This window comes from Papio anubis, chromosome 9, assembly GCF_008728515.1.
Source record: "Papio anubis isolate 15944 chromosome 9, Panubis1.0, whole genome shotgun sequence".
Taxonomy (NCBI): Eukaryota; Metazoa; Chordata; class Mammalia; order Primates; family Cercopithecidae; genus Papio; species Papio anubis.
The window spans coordinates 31443658-31464725 of record NC_044984.1 but is presented as its reverse complement, the minus strand read 5'-3'; the positions used below and the strand labels follow the sequence as shown (position 1 = coordinate 31464725).

The 21068-nt window shown below is 38.2% G+C and overlaps 1 protein-coding gene across 9 annotated transcripts in view; it reads right to left on the bottom strand.

The window, feature by feature from the left end:
- DNM1L (dynamin 1 like) overlaps nucleotides 1-21068 on the bottom strand; it is a 67529-nt gene that overhangs the window by 27427 nt on the left and 19034 nt on the right. For 4 of the 9 annotated variants that reach the window (XM_003906190.3, XM_003906187.3, XM_003906188.3 and 1 more), the window contains exons 2-6: nucleotides 15494-15641; nucleotides 9119-9165; nucleotides 8329-8400; nucleotides 5536-5622; nucleotides 3184-3346 (exon numbers count right to left, since the gene is read on the bottom strand). In XM_003906190.3, coding sequence (XP_003906239.1) covers nucleotides 3184-3346; nucleotides 5536-5622; nucleotides 8329-8400; nucleotides 9119-9165; nucleotides 15494-15641 — 517 coding nt within the window. Of the gene's footprint in view, nucleotides 1-3183; nucleotides 3347-5535; nucleotides 5623-6937; nucleotides 6956-8328; nucleotides 8401-9118; nucleotides 9166-10663; nucleotides 10703-15493; nucleotides 15642-21068 lie in introns of those variants that run through there. The other 5 variants (XM_003906191.3, XM_009180498.2, XM_009180501.3 and 2 more) reach the window with 3 other exon arrangements.

Genomic DNA, 21068 nt, shown 5'->3' with positions numbered 1-21068 from the left:
ATAAAATTTACATCCAGGTGATATGGCCCATGCCTATAATCCCAACACTTTGGAAGGCCAAGGTGGACAGATTGCTTGAGCCCAGGAGTTCGAGACCAGCCTGGGCAAAGTGGTGAAACTCTCTCTCTACAACAAATAGAAAATTTAGCAGGGTATGGTAGTCCTAGCTACAGGTGAGGCTGAGGTGGGAGAACTACCTGAGCCCAAGAGGTCAAGGCTGCAGTGAGCCGTGATTGCACCACTGCACTCCAGCCTGGGCAATGGAATGAGACCCTGTCTCAAAAAACAAAAATTAAAATAAAAATATTGACTCCTTTTTGGTGTACAGTTCTAAGAGTTTTGACAAATGCCAAGAGATATTTCACAACCAACTCAAGACACTGCTGCCCCCCACCAAATTTTCTTATGCTAACCAATCAAACCAATTTTCCATCCCTAGTTTTGCCTTTTCTAGAATGTTATATAAACGAAATCAGATAGTACATAACCTTTTGAGTCTGGCTTCTTTCATTTAGCATAATGCAGTTGAGATTCATCCATGTTCTTGTATATTAATAGTCCATTCTTTTTTATTGCGGAGTAGTGTCCCATTGTATGGAATGTACTATACTTTAGTTTCACTCCTCATCTGAGAAATATGTGAGATGTTTCCAGTTTTTGGAAATTATGAATAAAGATGCTGTAGACATTTGTATATAGTTTTTTATATGAACACTGGTTCTCATTTAACATGATTAAACACCTAAGAATGGGACTGCTAATTTAACTTTACAAGAAACTGCCAGACTTGTTTCCCAAAATGACTATACCACTCCCACCAGCAATGTATGAGTTCAACTGCTCTGCATAGTGTACAATTTTTAGTCATAAGCATTTTTCTTTTTTGTGTGTGTGCAGTGGTACAATCTCGGCTCACTGTAACCTTCGCCTCCTGAGTTCAAATGATTCTCATGTCTCAGCCTCCCCAGTAGCTGGGATTACAGGCATGCACCACCATGCCTGGCTAATTTTTGTATTTTTAATAGAGATGGGTTTTCACCATGTTGGCCAGGTTGCTCTGGAACTTCTGGCCTCAAGCGATCCGCTCACCTCAGCCTCCCAAAGTGCTGGGATTACAAGTGTGAGCCACCACGCCAAGCATTTTTCTGTATTGCTCCAAATCAACAAAATCATCCTTTTTAATTATTTCATATTTTACTGTTATAATTTACTTAATCCTTCCAACTGTTGGTCGTATTAAGTTGTTTCAAAATTTTAATACTATAAATAATACTAGGCCAATTATTTCCTTATGATGTATTACTAGATTAAGATTAGTAATCAAGCCAGGGGCAGTGGCTCACTCCTGTAATCCTAACACTTTGGGAGACTGAAGCGGGCAGATCGCTTGAGCCCAGGAGTGCGAGGCTGCAGTGAGGCATGATTGTGCCACTGCACTCCAGGCCTGGGCAACAGAGTAAGACCCTACATCCAATACAAAAAAAAGATTAGATTAAAAATATTACAATATTTATGGCTCGAGGGTCAGTTTAAAATAGAGTTAATACATATAAAATGCTTAACAGGTTTTTTTCTGTTTGCTCTTTAAGAAGGTCTGGCTCTGAGCCCAGGCAAGAATGCAATAGCATGATCTTGGCTCACTGCAACCTCTGCCTTCCAGGCTCAAGCCATCCTCCCACCTCAGCATCCCAAGTAGCTAGGACCACAGGCCAGTGCCACCATACCCAGCTAATTTTTTTTTTTGTATTTTTTATAGAGATGGGGGTCTCATTTTGCTGCCCAGGCTGGTCTCGAACTCCTGAGCTCAAGTGATCCACCAGCCTTGCCTCCCAAAGTGCTGGTATTACAGGCATGAGCCACTGAGCCCAGCCTACTTTAAATAATAAAAATAAATGTAAATAAACTCTTTGATAAAGTTTATCTTTTACTTTAACTGAAGTGAACATTATTTACTCAAGTGGTAAAAAAAAGTTTCTTAAAAACTTGAAATATAAAATTTTGAGGCCAGGCGCAGTGGCTCACACCTGTAATCCCAGCACTTTGGGAGAACGAGGCGGGCAGATCACAAGGTCAGGAGATCGAGACCATCCTGGCTAACATGGTGAAACCCTGTCTCTACTAAAAATACAAAAAATTAGCTGGGCGTGGTGGCGGGCACCTGTAGTCCCAGCTACTCGGGAGGCTGAGGTAGGAGAATGGCGTGAACCCGGGAGGCAGAGCTTGCAGTGAGCCGAGATCACGCCACTGCACTCCAGCCTGGGTGATAGAGCAAGACTCTGTATCCAAAAAAAAAAAAAGTGTTAAAGTGACCCTGCTTATGGGATTTTTTATTGTCAGTCTTAGCACTATTTCATATCAAATTTTTATTTGAAATTATTCTTCAAAGCAGGGTAAGAAAAACACGACACAACCTTCAGACCCTCTAAATAGTAAGGTGAAAAAAATGGTTTCTATATGAGGCCATGCAGACATTTGTTAGCAACAATAGTAACCACTCTCTTACAAGCCAGCATTTTATAAATGCTACGAGATGTGCACTACATCATTAGTCAAGCATCAGTGACCCACAGTGTGAACTAATCCTTGGGGTTAAAATGCTTCATGAAAGGATTTTACCATCATTTCTAAAAATCCCCTTTGCCTTGAGCATGTCTAAATGTTCTCTACCTCTGCAGAATGTAGATACCATAATTCTCTACTGTACCATAATAATCTACAATGATTATCTACTGTGTTATTTTTTTTAACAGAGTCTATGTTGCCCAGGCTGACTTTGAACGCCTGACCTCAAACAATGCTCCCATCTCAGCCTTCTGAGTAGCTGGGACCACAGGCACATGTGACCACACCTGGCTATGTGATTTACTCTTAAAAGCCAGCCATTCAAATACCTAAGTTGCAAAACAAGAAATCCTTTTTGCAAAGCCACTGTATTATTTTAAAATTATTAGGTAACCATTACAAATAAAGATGTGAAATATTTTTGCCTAGTCTGTATAGCAATTTAATAACCTTATTTTCCATCAGAATTTCTATTTTTATAAACAAAAATAGGAAAGCATTATCTTTTAAATTTGTATTAACAACTAGAGATACTGTTTTTAAAGAGAAAAATTCCTTTCTCAAGGGTAGATTTACCATTGTAAAATAAGCATCTCATTAAATATTAACATCTGTCCTTACCATCTGGATCTACCTCTCTTGAAATTTTAAGTGCCTCTGATGTTGCCATATCTGTATTAGCAGCAGTGACAGCGAGGATAATGGAATTTGGGTTACTGATGAACCGAAGAATGAGCTCTCTGATTTGAAGCTCAATATCCTTAGGTTGATCACCTACAGGCACCTAAACCAAACAGAGATGAGCAAGGAACTAATAGTTAAAAATCAGCTCAGCTTTTTTACCCACATTTAATCCACAGAATATAGGTATATCCGTTTACAAATAGTTAAAATAAAAATAAAGACATTAATAATATACTACAGTGGTATTTATGATTCTGGTAATGTGTCGAGTCTCAAACTGTAACTCTTGCAAATATCAAAAGTTAATTTAATACAATCCCCTGTTAAGAACTGGTCAGTGTGGATTGGCTAGATACAAATTCATTGATTCATTCATTCAATTATCAAGTGTTTACTGGCAGGCTACTCTATTTCAGGCTCTTTTCTGAACGTGATTTCAGGTCATGTCAGATTATGTTACAGTAGCGAATTTTAAAAAGACCAAACTTCCTGTCTTCATAGAACTTATGTTTTAGTAATAGCAGGCATATAATAAACAAAAACATATATATAGTATCCAGGTGGTGGTAAGGGCTATGGAAAAATAAGGCAGAACAGCAGGCTAGGGAATGATTAGAGAAGATTATGATTTTTTTTTTTTTTTTGAAACAGGGTCTCACTCTATCACCTAGGCTGGAGTGCAATGGTGCGATCATAGCTCACTGTATCTTTGAACTCCTGGGCTCAAATGATCCTCCTGCCCCAGCTTCCCAAAGTGCTAGAACTACAAGCATAAGCCACTGCACCTGGCCATTAGGATTATGATTTTAATGTTTTAAATTGGTTTATGTTTTTAAATACAGTAATCAGGGAAACTTCACTGAGACAACTGACACTTAAGAGAATGAGCAGAAATTAAGCCAATAAGGGAGAGGTACATACAGATATGTGGGGGAAAAACAGTCCAAAGAGAGTGAACAGTGAGGGCAGGAGGCTGAAGCAAGAGGAGTTAGGAGAAGAATAGGGACGTACCAAGTAGATACTTCAGATCTCTGTAAAAACTTGGGCTTTTACTCTGAGTGAAATGGGAGAAGTTTTAAGTCAAGGAATGACAAGCAACTGGAGAGGTTTTGAGCCAAGGGATGACACAATCGAATTTTCACTTTAATAGTATCACTGTCTACTAAGATGAGATCATGAGGAAGACCTATTATTTATTATTGTGCAGTAATCTAGGTGGCATGATAGTGGCTAGATTAGGATAGTAGCTATGAATTTATAAAACACGATTGAGTTCTGGATATACTATAAAGGTAGGAAGAGCCAAGAGGATTTGCTGGCAGGAAGTGGGATGTGGGATAAATTTGTGTCAAGGATGACTACAAACTCTGACTAAGCAATTGGCAGAATGGAGTTGCCATTTATTTATTATTTATTTATTTAGAGACAGGGTCTCACTCTGTTGGCCAGGATAGACTGCAGTGATGCAATCATAGCTCACTGTAGCCTCAAATTCCTGGGCTTAAGCAATCCTCTTGCCTCAGCTGGGACTACATGCATGCACCACCCTGCCCGACTAATTTTTGTACTTTTTGTAGAGACATGGTCTCCCCATGTTGCCCAGGCTGGTCTCGAACTCCTGGGCTCAAAGAATTCCTCCCACCTTGATCTCCCAAAGTGCTGGGATTACAGGATAAGCCATCACACCAAACAGAGATGGGCAAGGAACTAATAATTAAAAATCAACTCAGCTTTTTAATGAGTTGCCAATAAATGGCATGAGTTGCTATTTATTGCAATGAGGGAAGACTACAGAAGGACCAAATCTAGTTGAGGAACAGGTCAGGAATTTGGTATTAGAGTTTGAAATGTCTATTAGACATTTAAGTATATATGTTGAATAGGAACTAGATACACAAGTCTGGAGATATTTGAATGCCATCAATATACAGAGCCTTATGTAGTTAAAGCCAAAAAATCTGATGAAATCATCAAGGGGAAAGTGTACCTAGAGAAAACAAGAGGTCCACAAACTGAGCTCTGGGGCACTTACTGTTTAGACATTGGGGAGATGAGAAGAAAGAGCAAAAGAGACTGAAAAGAAGTGGCCAGTGAGACTGGAGATAAACCTGTAGAGTGTGGTATCCTGGAAGCCAAGTAAAGAAAGTATTTCAGGGAGAAAGGAGGGCTCAGCGTTATCAAATGCTGCTAACAGATCAAAGTGATTTCAAAAAGAAGCTGATTATTCTCATATGGGATGTCAAGGAAGTGAAAACAACCTGACCAAATCTGCAACTATTCCTTCCTTACCTTGGTCATTCCTGGCAAATCCACAAGTGTCAAATTGACAACGTTGGGTGAAAAAATCTTAAGATGAATTGGTTCAGGGCTTACTCCCTAGAAATAAATTTTAAAATATTATATAAAAATCACATTAAAATTTCAATGAACTATGAAGTAATAAACTTCAAGTACATAGACATTGATGCTTTTAAAAATGAATTAAGTAATGATCCCAAAAACTTTTTTTAACAATCAAAACCTGATGAAACACATGGGAAGTTAGGTAGCCAGCCATATTAACAGGTTATAAGCCTACCTCCACCCCTGTATCATATTATATACACATGTATTATATACCATGTATTATTTTACATTCTTTTCTCTTGATTATAAACATACACCTTTCCCCTTTTTTTTGAGACAAGTTCTCACTCTATTACCTAGGATGGAGTGCAGTGGTGTAATCATGGCTCACTGCAGCCTCAAAATCCTGGGCTCAAGCAATCCCCTTGCCTTAGCCTCCTGAGTAGCTGGGACTATAAGGTGTGTACCACCATGCCCAGGTAATTTTTTAAAAATTTTTTGTAGAGACAGGGCATTACAATGTTGCCCAGGCTGGCATATACCATTCCTTAAACATGTTTAATAGATTTAGCACTGAATAAAAGAATAATGTATTCCCCGCTATCCAAATTTATGAGGCTCCAAGTTCAGAAGGTAAGGCATAGATAACAAGTTGTCCAGATCAGCTTGGTTCCTGATCTTTGAATATCAAGTGGCAAGAATGTGTATGGTAAGAGATTCCTCAAGAAGTTTATCTAAATCTTTAATGTCTAGTAAGAATTTGGATAGTGAGAGATACATGTATTTTCTCTCCTGTAGACTAAGATTACTGTGTAGGCTCCCTCCTCTTCACCACTGGCCCTCTGCAAGTTTTAGGATTAAATCAACTACATGTAAAAAGACACTTATGAGATGTTTATACCCCATCTTTGTACATGCCCTTCTTTACCCTTTAATATATCCTCTCATCATCTGTTTATCCACCTTACGTTTTCCCTCATTAACCCACTGAAAATTCTAATTTGCCAGCAAGTTTTTAATATCCTTTACTCCATGTTCCCTATACAATTATATTTGCTATTTTAGATTACTTTGTGCTACTTTTTCATTTTAAATACTCCAGTGTTCCAAAGCCAACAGATGTCAATACCTGGCATACCTATTTAGGTTGTGTATTTCTCAGGACCTTTATTGCCATGGCATTCCCCTATCATGTCCAATACAAAGCTTTGCCCAATGCCTTTACAACTCCAATCTCATAGACATTTTAAATCCTTCAGGGCTTTATGTTAGGCATATGCAGTCATTTACATATTTTGACATAAAAATTATATAAGATCAAAGTATCATTTACTTCATTACATACGTGATTTGGGAAAGAAGAGATGTTTCATAGATTTGGGGTTGGGGGACTTTTCATCTTTTAGACACTGCGGATGAAAAGCTGCTAGGTAAGTAAATTATATCCTCAACATAAATTAAACATCTTGTAGGTATATAGACTCAATCTTTAATGACATTCAGTTTAGTTAACTAAAAACATTTTTGAATCACCACAACACTCTAAATTCTGGTACTGTGTAAAATTACCACCAATTGCTGAGTTCAGTAAGTAAATGGGGACTGTAGGAGAGATAATTCAGACTGATGTTATGATCAATAACATTCCAAAAGCCAAAAATATCCCTGATATAATTAGAGGAATGATGACAAGCTAATCTAGTTTCTGGCCACTTTTCCAACCCCTTCTACACAACATGGTTTCTAGAAATTCAGGGAAGTATGGCAGCAGTAGCAGTAACTCAAAGGTAACCAGCCTAGAGTTCAATAATGGACAAACGTCAGTCAGTCACTGTGTAACAGCAACAAATACCTTGAACAGTCATAAAGAGTTAACATGACTCTAAAAATGCCTTTCTGTCAGGAAATAATCTTTTAGCACAGTAACTGGCAGATACAAGGGTTCAATATTTGTTGAATATTAGTACTAGGCTAGGGCCCACTTGTGGGATTAAATGTGCCTCTGGATAATGTAAGAATGGAGCTAAGAACAAAAAGGAAGGGAAATAAAAATTTAAAGAGATATATGTAAAAATGTAAAGAGAAAAATAATAGGAATAAAGAAGAGAGAAGACAGAAGACAGCAGGATTCAGGCAAGGGAGTGACAGTACCTAGTGTCAAGATTAACAGTATCTTAGATACCTAACTTACTTTGCATTGTCACAATCTCAGAAAATAAGAAAATAACCAGTTGCTAATGTATTACTTTTCATTTTCACTAAAAAAAAAAAAAAAAAAAAATTCCCAGTGTCTCTCTTTGCTTTCATAAGCAAATCTAGCCATACACAGGCAAGAAAAAGAACTCCTCAAAAGATATAAATAAGTGATACAATGCTTCCTGAGTTGGAGTACAATCAATCCTTCAGAAAAAGATAACTTATTGTAGCAATATTAAGTAGAATTATATAATAATGTGGTATGTACATGACAGGAACAAGAATAAACATCTAAATAAAATACCTGATTTATATGAAAGCTTTAAGAAAGAAAAGGGATTTTAAGCAAAGTTCTACATATTTGTGAAAATACTCCATTTGTTTCAAAGTCCATTATGAATTTTCAATGTCCATCGCTTCTCGGCCTTTTGGCTAAGATCAAGAGTATGAATTTACAATGCCCTTCACATATTATCTACAGAATACCTCAATTATATATTTACTGATGCTTATGCCTTCTAGCTCTAAAAAGATGCCTACCTTATTATTTCCTGAAATTCTTTCTGTTTCATTTTCAATTTCTTGTCGAATTTCATCAAAATCCGTGTAAAGCTAAAAGTTTTCGAAATAAAAAAGCATAATATTCAAAATAAGATCAAAAGTTCTTAAGTTGGAGGGGAAGTCCATATACTTCAAGGATGTCTATGTATTTGCTTCAGAGAATAAATAAATTCAAATGTATACATATCATTTTCTGAGCTAAGGATTCATAGTTTTTTTATGAGTTGTTTTTTGTTTGTCTGTTTGGCTTTTTTTTTTTTTTTTGAGACAGGGTCTGACTCTGGCATAATCATGGCTCACTACAGCCTCAACCTTACATCCTCAAGCCATCCTCCTGCCTCAGCCTTCCAAGTAGCTAGGACTACAGGTGCATACCACCATGCGAGGCTAATTTTTTTTAGTTTTTACAGAGACAGGATCTCCTTATATTGCCCAGGCTGGACTCGAACTCCTGGGCTCAAGTGATCCACCCATTTTAGCCTCCCTAAGTACTGGGATTACTTGCATGAGCCGCTATGCCTGGCCATTATGAACTTTTCAAAGCTTCCTGATCCCACAACAATTAAGAATCACCAAATCACAGAGAAAATCAGCCTCAATTTCAAGTGTTTTCCAATAAACTGTGGTTGGAAACGTTACTAAGATTTTATAAGGAATAGTTATAGTTACTTCAAAATAACTTAATTGCCAATGATTAGAAACTAAATTATCAAGTATTCATACAAAATATTATTTTCAACATTATTTCATTATACGCTTGTGTGATTACCTTATTTTTGGTGTGAAGAAATTTACCCCATTCTTCTGCTTCCACCCCTGGAAAAAGAAAAACTCATTTATTAGAAACTATGGAAACTACTTTTTATCTTTAGGAATTCAAAAAGGCAACATAATAAAACACTTGTTAACTTGTATTTAATTCTGCCATTAAGTACAAGTTAACAAGTATTTTAAAGTCTGCTAAATTATATTTTTCTAAAATTGTATTTTCTGCTAAATTATATTTTAAAAATTGTATGGTGTATTTCAAAAACATGACCAACTTCAGGCAGAGCTGCTCACATGTCTTCCCACCAGCTGAAATCTAGATTTTGCAAATAAAATTGTTTATTTCTCTTCATTTTTTTGGTGAAGTTATATTACAGTAAAAGGAATATTCTTTAGTTTTAAACATCTTACGTATAAAAGCAGTTTTCTGACGAAAGTAAAGTTAGGGGCTAAGAAGAAAAATTAAGAATCCCACTGAGTAGTGCAAAAAACGTATGTAACAGATTTACACATATGACTCAAGGAAAAATTTTACAATGTGTCAATGAAACAGCTAATTCTTCAGTTCTTTTTAAAAATTTGGTTTCCTGTTGGTTACCTGTAGAGTCACAATTTGCTGTTCCTTTAAAGAGCTCTCTCATTATTATAGAGCTAGCTGCTTTGTAATTTACACACACTTTCAAGGTGATTTTTCCCCAGGGTCAAGACTTTTCCCTTGGAACTGGAGGCAGGAAAGAAATAAAATGGAAGAAAAGAAAAAACAAGAACCCTGGTATATGCAGCGTAAGGAGTTGCCACTCTCCATTAGTTTCCAGGCATAGGTCTGTTCCTCTTGTACTTGCTGAAAGAGGAAAATAGATTCACTGTTGCACTGTGTGAAGTAGTCTAAAACTTGGAGAGCAAGATACATTCTGTTTTTCCTAGAGAAACTAGAACTGTTTAATTGTGGAAAGATAATCTAACTTTAATCTCCTCCAAACACAGCTGTTTTGCTTTTGTCAAATTTAGAGAAGGTTAAAATATCTTAATAAGTTTATTGAATAATGCATATCAGCCACCTGAAGTCTAAATAAAAATGATTGTAAGATATTCAGATAAATAGAAGAGTCAGTCAATGCTTTGGTGGGATAAAGGTAAATAAAACCGGATCCTTTTTGCAGATAAAATGCTCACCTACTTGTAGCTTAGTACCTTCTTCCAAGAAGTCTCATTGGAGGACTGGAGTAATCTAGGTGAACAGAACTCACAAAATGCAAGTACTACATACCAAAGAACTGTTTCTACTTTATCTTATTATATTTAAAAAGGCCTGACTTCACAAGCACGTCTTCAAAAATAAAAATAAAATAAATTACATTCACCACCAAAAAAGCTTGCATTTTGATGCAATGCCAAAAAAATAACAAGAACCACTAAAACCTGCAATCAATGTGGATGGGCAAATAAAAATGGAAGAAAAAAAAATGCACACAGCCTGTAATAGTACATAAGCACACATGCAGGCATAAGAGAAAAAAAGGGTCAAAAGCAAATGGATAAAGGAAACCTTTAGAAAGGTGTCTTGAGTTTTTCCATGTAGCAGGGTCTGTAGTTAAAGAGAAACAGCACAGAATAAGTTTAGTGCTTATCCCTAAAATTTTAAACCTTATTAAAAATTCAAATGTGCAGAAACCTGATCACATTTCAAATGCACATAGCATTCAATCATTCAAAATTTACAACTAGAATTAGAGGGACGTATATAATATTTTTAAGTCACAGAAACAAAGCATATTGCTTGCCATAACTTTTTTAGGAAAAAACCTTTCCAATATAATTAGCTATATCTGCCTTGTCTGAAGGTAGTTATCTCAATTGATTGTTCAGTCAGTTACAGATGGAACTCCTTGTTCTACTCTTTCCCCCCTTCTCACTACTGCACTTGACTAGTCTAAAAAATAAAAATTAAATTTTTAAAATTAATAATAAAAAAGTTATGTCACCACTGTTTCTAACTCTGACACAAATGAAGCACAATCAATCCACTATTCAAAAATTTGGGACAGGTGTGGGGCTCACACCTGTAATCCCAGCACTTTGAGATGCCAAGGCAGACTGATCACCTGAGATCAGAAGCTCGAGACCAGCCTGGCCAACATGGCAAAACTCCGTCTTTACTAAAAATACAAAAATTAGCTGGGCCTAGTGACACACACCTGTAATCCCAGCTACTCGGGAGGCTGAGGCAGGAGAATTGCTTGAACCCAGGACGGTTCAGCGAGCCAAGATCACTGCGCCACTGCACACCAGCCTGGGCAACACAGCAAGACTCTGCCTCAAAAAAAAAACTTTGCCTGAGATATCTGATAACCTACTATGGGAAAAGATAAACTGCCTGATTTTTAAAAATCTACAAAATATACTACATACATCTTTCAAAACCTTAAAAGTTAGTTAAGTATATGTAAGTATTTGCCCCATTGGCTAAGACTGGACTGTATAAGGGTATTTTACTTGAAACATATATTGGATTTAATAGAACACTGCAGAAAGTTAACTCTTCACCTTTGTGGACTCAACCCAAAGGGAGACGACTACGTGTATCATAGCACCTTATGCAGAAAAATTAATCCTATCTCTTTCCTTTAATTCTGATGTATAATTTTACTGCTTTTTTGAGGGGGCAACTGATTGCTTTTACAAATAGGTTACTTAAAGAAATAGGGGTAATAATTCAAATTATACCAAGATCTTAAGCATTATTCTGTGAAACAGGTATGTCTGCTTTTTTTTTTTTCTGAGACAGAGTCTTGCTCTGTTGCCTGGGCTGGAGTGCAATGGCACAATCTCGGCTCACTGCAACTTCCACCTCCTGGGTTCAAGTGATTCTCCTGCCTCAGCCTCCCGATTAGCTAGGATTACAGGCACCCCCCACCACGCCCAGCTTATTGTTGTATTTTTAGTAGAGATGACATTTCACCATGTTGGCCAAGCTGGTCTCAAACTCCTGACCTTAGGTGATCCACCCGCCTCGGCCTCCCAAAGTGCTAGGGTTACAGGCATGAGCCACCACGCCCGGCCTATGTTTGCATTTTTTAAAAAGAAAACAAAAAAGCTTTTGCTTTAGTTCAACAACTTTTCTCCCCAAAATAAATTCTTTTTTTTTTTCACATTTTTTTTTCCAATTTCTACTGACACTGTTCAGAAGCATCATATATGGCACAATTTTGGCCTTTAATCAGCATGCTACTTTTGGATTTTGTCTCAAAGGAAAGCTGAGGAAAGCCTGATTTATTTCTTACAAATATATGAAAGATAACTGTGGAGTTCTGTTCAAACTGAACCACCACTCCACTCTAAAACATGGTTTAGTATTGTTTTTAATAAAATTTTAACAGAAAATTCTTTCACATTGGCAGAAGGGGCAAGCTGAGATGACCATAAATGTACATATTGACACCTCAGTTATCCCACAGTTGACAGAACGAAGAATCCTATGCTAAATAAATTTCCTGATAGTTGAATTATACATATTAAACACTAAAATGTTTTACTTTAGCCAGTTTTGATGGAGCTACATCTAAAATGGATTATACTTCTCCATGTCATCTTAGAATGTACTACTCAATCTATTATTGGTAACCTAGGTCTTTGTCATGTATCTAAGCCTTCACTGGCTAAAATCCCTGCACAAAATGTTAGTAACTGATTCCTTCTTTTTTTTTGGAAAGTTAATATTTTCCTCCCTTTCTCCTCTCTTATTATCAGGCTGTCAGGTAGTTCACACTCTTCTAGCTAACTATATTGTTTATCTGCTTCATGGTTTCTAATTTTCTCTGGGTTAGGATGATTTATGATATGCTAGAATTGTTTATTCCAAGGATAAAGAAGCTCTGATGAAAAACTAAGGAACTGTCTATCCTAGAATAAAACATGTGAAATCTAGTACTCAAATTTATATAATCTATATTGTGTTTGGGGTAGTTGAGTTGCCATTTTAGGCAAATGTATATACAAAATCAGCACTAAGCTTGGAAAAAAACAATAGGTAGGCAGATTTACTGACCAACCACTAAGAGGAGACATCAACAAAACATAGTGGACATAGGCCGGGCGTGGTGGCTCACGCCTGTAATCCCAGCACTTTGGGAGGCCGAGACAGGCGGATCACGAAGTCAGGAGATCGAGACCATCCTGGCTAACATGGTGAAACCCCGTGTCTACTAAAAAAAATACAAAAAACTAGCCGGGCGAGGTGGCGGGCGCCTGTAGTCCCAGCTATTCCGGAGGCTGAGGCAGGAGAATGGTGTGAACCCGGGAGGCGGAGCTTGCAGTTAGCTGAGATCCGGCCACCGCACTCCAGCCTGGGCGACAGAGCGAGACTCCGTCTCAAAAAAAAAAAAAAAAAAACATAGTGGACATAAAAACAAAGAGATACCAAGGAGCTGACACTTCTATAGCTGAAATGTACACCCTTTTCTAACAAGCACAATTTTATCTAAGGAAACACTGCCCAAAATTCAAATAGTTTCTGAGAGACAGGATATCACCGGCCCTCTCAAGGTGACAGAAGAAAATGAAAGTTAAAAAAAAAAAAAAAGAGAGAGACAGACCTAATATATACTTTCTTAAGGTCTTAGTTTCAGGTGTTTGGTAAATTTGATGAAATCAGTTAGTGGGGATGAAATTCTATAAATGTTATTCTATACATTTGAAGGTGAACGCTAGATTAATCCAAAATGATTAAATTCAAGGTTCAGAACTTCAGTAAGTATTAGAGAAATGCAAAGTGATGAATAACATACCCAGAAGCTACCTAATATAATTAAAACGCTCCCATATATCCACTGGCAATCTATCTAAAAATATTACTTGCAACATCTACAACTACACTAACTTGCTTCAGTGACTAACATTCTAGAGTCATAGCAGATGCTCATGAAGTTTTCTTTCCCCATAAAAAAAAAATTCAACTCATCACCACCAACAGCTCCTACAGTAAATGAAAAAAATCAGACACAGAAATTAAAATAAGTTCAATTTTGTCAATACTATCGTCCTATCTTAAATCAGAATAAGAAGTAGAATAAAACTGCATTGAAAACAGATCTCTGCAGATAAGTAACAGATATGGTACTCTGCTGCAAAAGTAATTTAATAATTAGAGCTATGTTACGGAGTTCTTTTTTTTTTTTTTTGAGACGGAGTCTCGCTGTGTCGCCCAGGCTGGAGTGCAGTGGCGCGATCTCGGCTCACTGCAAGCTCCACCTCCCGGGTTCACGCCATTCTCCCGCCTCAGCCTCCGAGTAGCTGGGACTACAGGCGCCCGCCACCACGCCCGGCTAGTTTTTTGTATTTTTAGTAGAGACGGGGTTTCACCATGTTAGCCAGGATGGTCTCGATCTCCTGACCTCGTGATCCACCCGCCTCGGCCTCCCAAAGTGCTGGGATTACAGGCTTGAGCCACCGCGCCCGGCCCGGAGTTCTATAAACAAGAAAGTCTGAGCCAAATACTGAACTAAATAGGAAGATTAAATACATTACTCTCATTCAACATTTCAAACCTCACTAATATAATTACCACACGATACATATTTGATAAGCAACTTAAAATCTGCTGATAGACACAGTTTTCCCTAACATATTTTCAATTTAATCAAAAAAGAACGGTTATAAAGGACAATGCCTATTTTCTTCTTCTTCTTCTTCTTCTTTTTTTTTTTATTTTTTTTTTTGAGACTGAGTCTCACTCTGTCGTCTAGGCTGGAGTGCAGTGGTGTAATCTCAGCTCACTGCAACCTCTGCCTCCTGGATTCAAGTGATTCTTCTGCCTCAGCCTCCTGAGTAGCTGCGACTACAGGCGTGTGCCACCAAATCTGGCTAATTTTTGTATTTTTAGCAGAGACAGGGTTTCACCATATTGGCCAGGCTGGTCTTGAACTTCTGACATCGTGATCTGCACTTTAGGAGGCCACAGCAGGCGGATGACTTGAGGTCAGGAGTTCGAGACCAGCCTAGCCAACAAAGTGAAAGCCTGTCTCTACTAAAAATACAAAAAATTGCTGGGCGTGGTGGTGGGCACCTGTAATCCCAGCTAGTTGGCAGGCTGAGGCAGGGGAATGGCTTGAGCCCAGGAGGTGGAGGCTGCAGTGAGCCAATATCGCACTACTGCACTCCAGCCGGCGCAACAGAGTGAGACTCACATCTCAAAACCAAAACAAAACAAAACAAAAACTACTCTTTCTTTACATTAAGAAAGATGCATACTACTTCTCACAGGACTTCTGTTTATGCTACAGCCACTAATTTCTAATTGTCTAACCAATTCATATCTTTTTAAGAACAGATCAAAAATGAAGAGCTGTAAAATAATTCTTATCTCAAATCTGAAATTTACCATTTTCTTCTCCTGTTGTTTTTCGTTTATCTTCTTGTGAAACATGGACGAGTTGCAGAATGAGAGGTCTCCGAGTGACAATTCCAGTACCTCTGGGAAGCAGGTCCCTCCCCACCAGGCTTTCTAGCACTGAGCTCTTTCCGCTGCTCTGGAGACAGAATATATACAAGAGCAAAATGAGTTTCTTAACACATTTTTTTGTTAATTCAATAAACTATATTAACAAACCAGCATACAGAATTGTTTTAATTAGTGCAGAGACTTTTTTTTTTTTTTTTTGGAGACAGAGGCTCTTGTTGCCCAGGCTGGAGTGCAATGGCCATGATCTTAGCTCACCGCAACCTCCGCCTCCCGGGTTCAAGCTATTCTCCTGCCTCAGTCTCCCGAGTAGCTGGGATTACAGACCTGTGCCACCAAACCTGGCTAACTTTTTGTATTTTTAGTAGAGACGGGGTTTCTCCATGTTGGTCAGGCTGGTCTTGAACTCCCAACCTCAGGTGATCCGCCTGCCCCAGCCTCCCAAAGTGCTGGGATTACAGGCATGAGCCACCACACCCGGCCACAGACTTTCTAAATGAAAGATAATTTTATTTCCTATTACATGATCTATTTGTTTTTAAGCCAAAACCAGAAAATAAAAGCCCTGTTTTCCCATAATTTTCCCACCTGTTTTGATACTCGGAGACCAACCAGGTTTCAAAACCTACATAATATTGGTATATATAAAATTATGCCTATAATATGTAGTTATTTTACTGTAAATGGGACAGTAATGCATATCTTTTTCTCTAACCTTCTATTTTTATTAATTATTATTATTACAATGTGTCACTCTATTACCCAGGCTAGATTGCAGTGGTGCGATCACAGCTCATTGCAGCCTTGACCTCCCCAGGATATGGTGATCCTCCCACGTCAGCCTTCCCAGTAGCTGAGACTACAGGCACGCACTACTATACCATTCTAATTTTTGTATTTTGTAAAGGTGGGGCTTTGCCATGTTGCCCAGGCTTGTCTCAAACTCCTGGGTTCAAGCAATCCTCCCACCTCAGTCTCCCAAGTGCTGGGATTACAGGCATGAACCACTGCTCCTGGCCTAACCTGCTTTTATTTTTAATGTAATAATCAGGGATATTGTTCCATATCAATACATTAACTACTTCTGTATTAATTCCCAGCACTTTGGGAGGCTGAGACAGGCAGATCACCTGAGGTCAGGAGTTCGAGACCAGACTGGCCAACATGGCAAAACCCTGTCTCTACTAAAAATACAAAAATTAGCTGGGCATGGTGGCACGTGCCTGTAATCCCAGCTACTCGGGAGGCTGAGGCAGGAGAATAGCTTAAACCCGGGAGGTAGAGGTTGCAGTGAGCCGAGGTCACGCCATCACACTCCAGCCTGGGCACAGAGTGAGACTCCTTCTCAAAAAAAAGTAATAGTTAAAACAATATTCTACTATGTGTAAAACCAAACCCGAACTGATGAGCATTTAGATGGTTTTTGCTGTTATTAACAATGCTGCAATGTGCTTATACATATAACCTTAGTCACTTATCCTATTACCTCACTAGATTTAGTTCATTTAAGTTAAATTGCTGTGATTGACGAGCATACAGATTTTAAGCATTCATAGATACTGCCAGACTGCAGAGAAGATGGCATCAAGCTATATTTCCAACAGTTACCACTTTGTTCAGTTTGCTACAGCCCCATCAGTATTAAGCATCGTTGCTTTTTTTTTTTTTTTTTTTTTTGAGATGGAGTCTTCCTCTGTCGCCCAGGCTGCTGGAATGCAGTGGCACGATCTCGGCTCTCTGCAACCTCCACCTCCTGGGTTCAAGCAGTTCTCCTGCCTCAGCCTCCCAAGTAGCTGGGATTACAGTCGTGTGCCACCACGGCCAGCTGTTTTGTATTTTTAGTAGAGACAGGGTTTCACCATGTGGGCCAGGCTGGTTTCAAACTCCTGACCTCAAGTCATCTGCCCGCCTCAGACTCCCAAAGCATTGCTTTTTGAATCTTTGCTACTTTGCTAGATGGATACTGACAGCTCATTTAAATTTGCATTCCTTTATTATTGAGGTCAAGCATCCTTTTGTTTAAGGGCTTTCTATATTTCTCCTTTAGTGATTTGCTTATTCGAATACTAGCATTTTATATATTTCTTATTAGTTTATAATAAAGTTATTTATCCATAATAAGTATTTCATTGTATGTTGTTTTAAATATTTTCCAACTTTTTATTTTGAAATTTTCAATGCCACAAAAAAAGTTGCAAGAATGGTAACAGTGAATACTCATATATCTTAACATAATTCACCACTTAACAGTTTTCACACATTTACTTTATGTCTCTCTCTCCTTACATGTACACACAAAGACTTTTTCTCCTTTTGCTGTCCTATTTGAGAGTTAGTTACAGAAATCATGATACTCCACTCTAAACATTGCGGCATGCATCTCCTAAGAACAAGGGCATTCTTCTATAAAACCACAATATAATGATCACATTCAGGATTTTTTTTTTTTTTTTAAGAGATGGGGGTCTCATTCTGTCATTCAGGCTGGAGTGCAATGGTGTGATCATAGCTCACTGCAGCTTCTAACTTCTGGCCTCAAGAGATCCTCAAGCCACCTCAGCCTCCCGAGTAGTTGGGATTCCAGGAGCCAGCCACCATACCACTTACATTCAGGGAATTTAACATACATACATACCAATATCCAATTACTAAATAATAAAAATTATCAATACTAACAGCTTATGGAATAATCAAATAATATATAAACTTCTATTATACATTTTAAATATTTCTAAATTTGTCATTTTTCTTAAGTTTGCAATAAACTGTTATTTTTCTATACAGTATATTATGTACTCTGTTTTTTTCTTAGTCAAAACTTGTACTTTAAAAATTTATTTTCTACAAATACAAAAATCCTGATTTCATCTGTTATGTCAGACAGGGTCTGCAGGAAGCAGATGGCCCACTCAAATTAGATTAATTTAAAGAGGGTTTATTTACAAAGGGACTATTTACAAAGCTGTGGGTGAGGCCTACAGGAAATCACAAAGGATATTGCGGTAACCCAGGCTAGTAACAGGAGAGCAGCTCTCATCACCCCAAAGCCTAAAAGGAAGGACCAGGACTAAGACTGACACAGCCAGCCAGCCCAAGGCTCCTACATACAGAATGTATGAGATGGGGAATCAAGACCGGGACTTTTTTCTCCTCTTTCCTCCAATTCCCTGCCAGGGCTCCTCATTTCCACATCCAAATCAGAAGACAGAGGACATAGGGGCTCATTCATGTTGTCCAGAAAGGTCCCCTATGATGGAAAACACAAAAGCTGAATGGATCTGGAGAGTTAAATTGAAGAATATAAGACATATTTGAGAAACTGCAGTTGTGATATCCAGGGTAGCCCCCTCATTAAATAAAACAGGGTGCTTTCCATCATTTCATTCCTGTACTCTGATACTGTACTCTGAAATAATTTTAACAACATATAGACATTTCCTGTTCTTTGTATGTCTGATAAAATGTGTCCATAAAAAAACTGAATTCTCTGATTTTTGAATTTATAGGCATAACTACTCATAATAACCTCAGAATTTGTTCATTTTTCTTATTTCTAATATTTTACGTTCTATTTTTTATGAGACTTTCCAAATGACTGTTAAATTGATTGGCCAAATATTTTGCTGATTTTGCTTTGTAATTGATTTTTTTTAATATTTCTAATTTCTTCTTCCTGGGATTCTTTTTTCCCCCTGGTGAAAGGAGGGTTTATCTGTTCTTTAAAAAAGCTCCTTGAATTTAAACGTTAGCTTTTTTCTCTATTTCGGCTACCGACACTTGCAACCCTCACCCACCCCTAACACAAACATACATTCCTCTAATCAGTCATCTCATCTTCTTTCTTCCACACAAGAGCTGTGGTTCTCAATTACACAGTTTGTGACAGAATTAGAACAACACAATTGCTTGTTTGCTTTTTATTTCATGTTACACAAAGATTCTCAAAATAAGAACACCAACAATACCACCACCACCATTATTACTGAAAGTAGTTTTTTAAATGTTTTGTATATAATCCTTCCATTCTCCTTCCCACCCCTTTACAGACCATATCTTCTTTCAAACCCTCATTTGGTCTTAGTTACGTGTAATACAAATCACCAGTCTTTAACATGTCTCTAGTCATTCTGATTCTGACACCCATTCTCTAGTAGATTCCCCAGGAAGGGCTAATGGGAACAATATTCTTCAAATTCTAGCATATTGTTTGTGACTTTTATTTTTTATTTTTTTTAGAGAGTCTCACTCTATCACCTAGGCTGGAGTGCAGTGGCATAATTGTGGCTCACTGCAGCCTCCATCTCACTGGTTCAAGCGATTCTCTTGCCTCAGCCTCCCAAGTAGCTGGGATTATAGGTATATGCCACCACACCCGGCTAATTTTTGTATTTTACAAAAGTGTATTATACAAGGTGTATATCTGCCCACCTTGGTCTCCCTACTGTCACAAGAGAAAGGAGACAATGAAATTCCATATTTAAGATAAGAACATGTACACCAGCCTGGGTGTGGTGGCTCACGCCTGTAATCCCAGCACTTTGGGAGGCCAAGGTAGGCAGTCACTTGAGGTAAGGAGTTTGCGACCAGTCTGGTCAACAAGGTGAAACCCCGTCTCTGCTAAAAATACAAAAATTAGCCCGTGTGGTGGCGGATGCCTGTAATCCCAACTACTCAGGAGGCTGAAGTAGGATAATCACTTCAACTCAGAGGCGGAGGTTGTGGTGAGCCAAGATCGTGCCACGAACTCCAGCCTGGGCAACAAGAACAAAACTCCATCTCAAAAAAAAAAAAAAAAAAAGACAGTAATCTGATTCTTTTTTTCCTTTTTCTTTCTTTTTTTTTTTAATACACTGTCTAGCTCTGTTGCCCAGGCTGGAGTACAGTGGTGCAATCACAGCTCACTGCAGCCTCCAATTCCTGGACTCAATAGCTCCTCCTCTCAGCCTTCCAAGTAACTTGGACTAAAAGCTCACACCACCACACCCAGCGTGTGCATGCGTATGTGTGCGTGTGTGTGTGTGTGTGTAGACAGGGTCTCACTATATTGTATGTGTTTGTGTGTGTGTAGACAGGGTCTCACTATATTGCCCAGGCTGGTCTCAAACTCCTGGGCTCAAGCAATACCCCCACCTCGGCCTCCCAAAAGTGTTGGGACTACAGGTATGAGCTACCACACCTGGCCCTGATTTTCCTTTACTTATAAAGGTAAGAGACTCTGTGACTTCTGCCTCTATGTCTGAAGGATTTTTATTTTTCCTTTGAAGTCCAATAATTCTTCTAGACTATGCCTCAGTGTTGGTCTACCGTGTCACTGTTCTTAGGTATGTGCTGTAGTCTTCCAAAGTTTAGTTCCCCATCTACTTTTATTTCATTAAAATTATCTTGTATTGTAATTTTTAGTACCCATTCTGTTCCCTTGCTATCGTTTTCTTCTTTGGGGACACATAATATACATATGCTGGATTTTCTTTACTTGTTTCCAATGTGTCAATTTCTA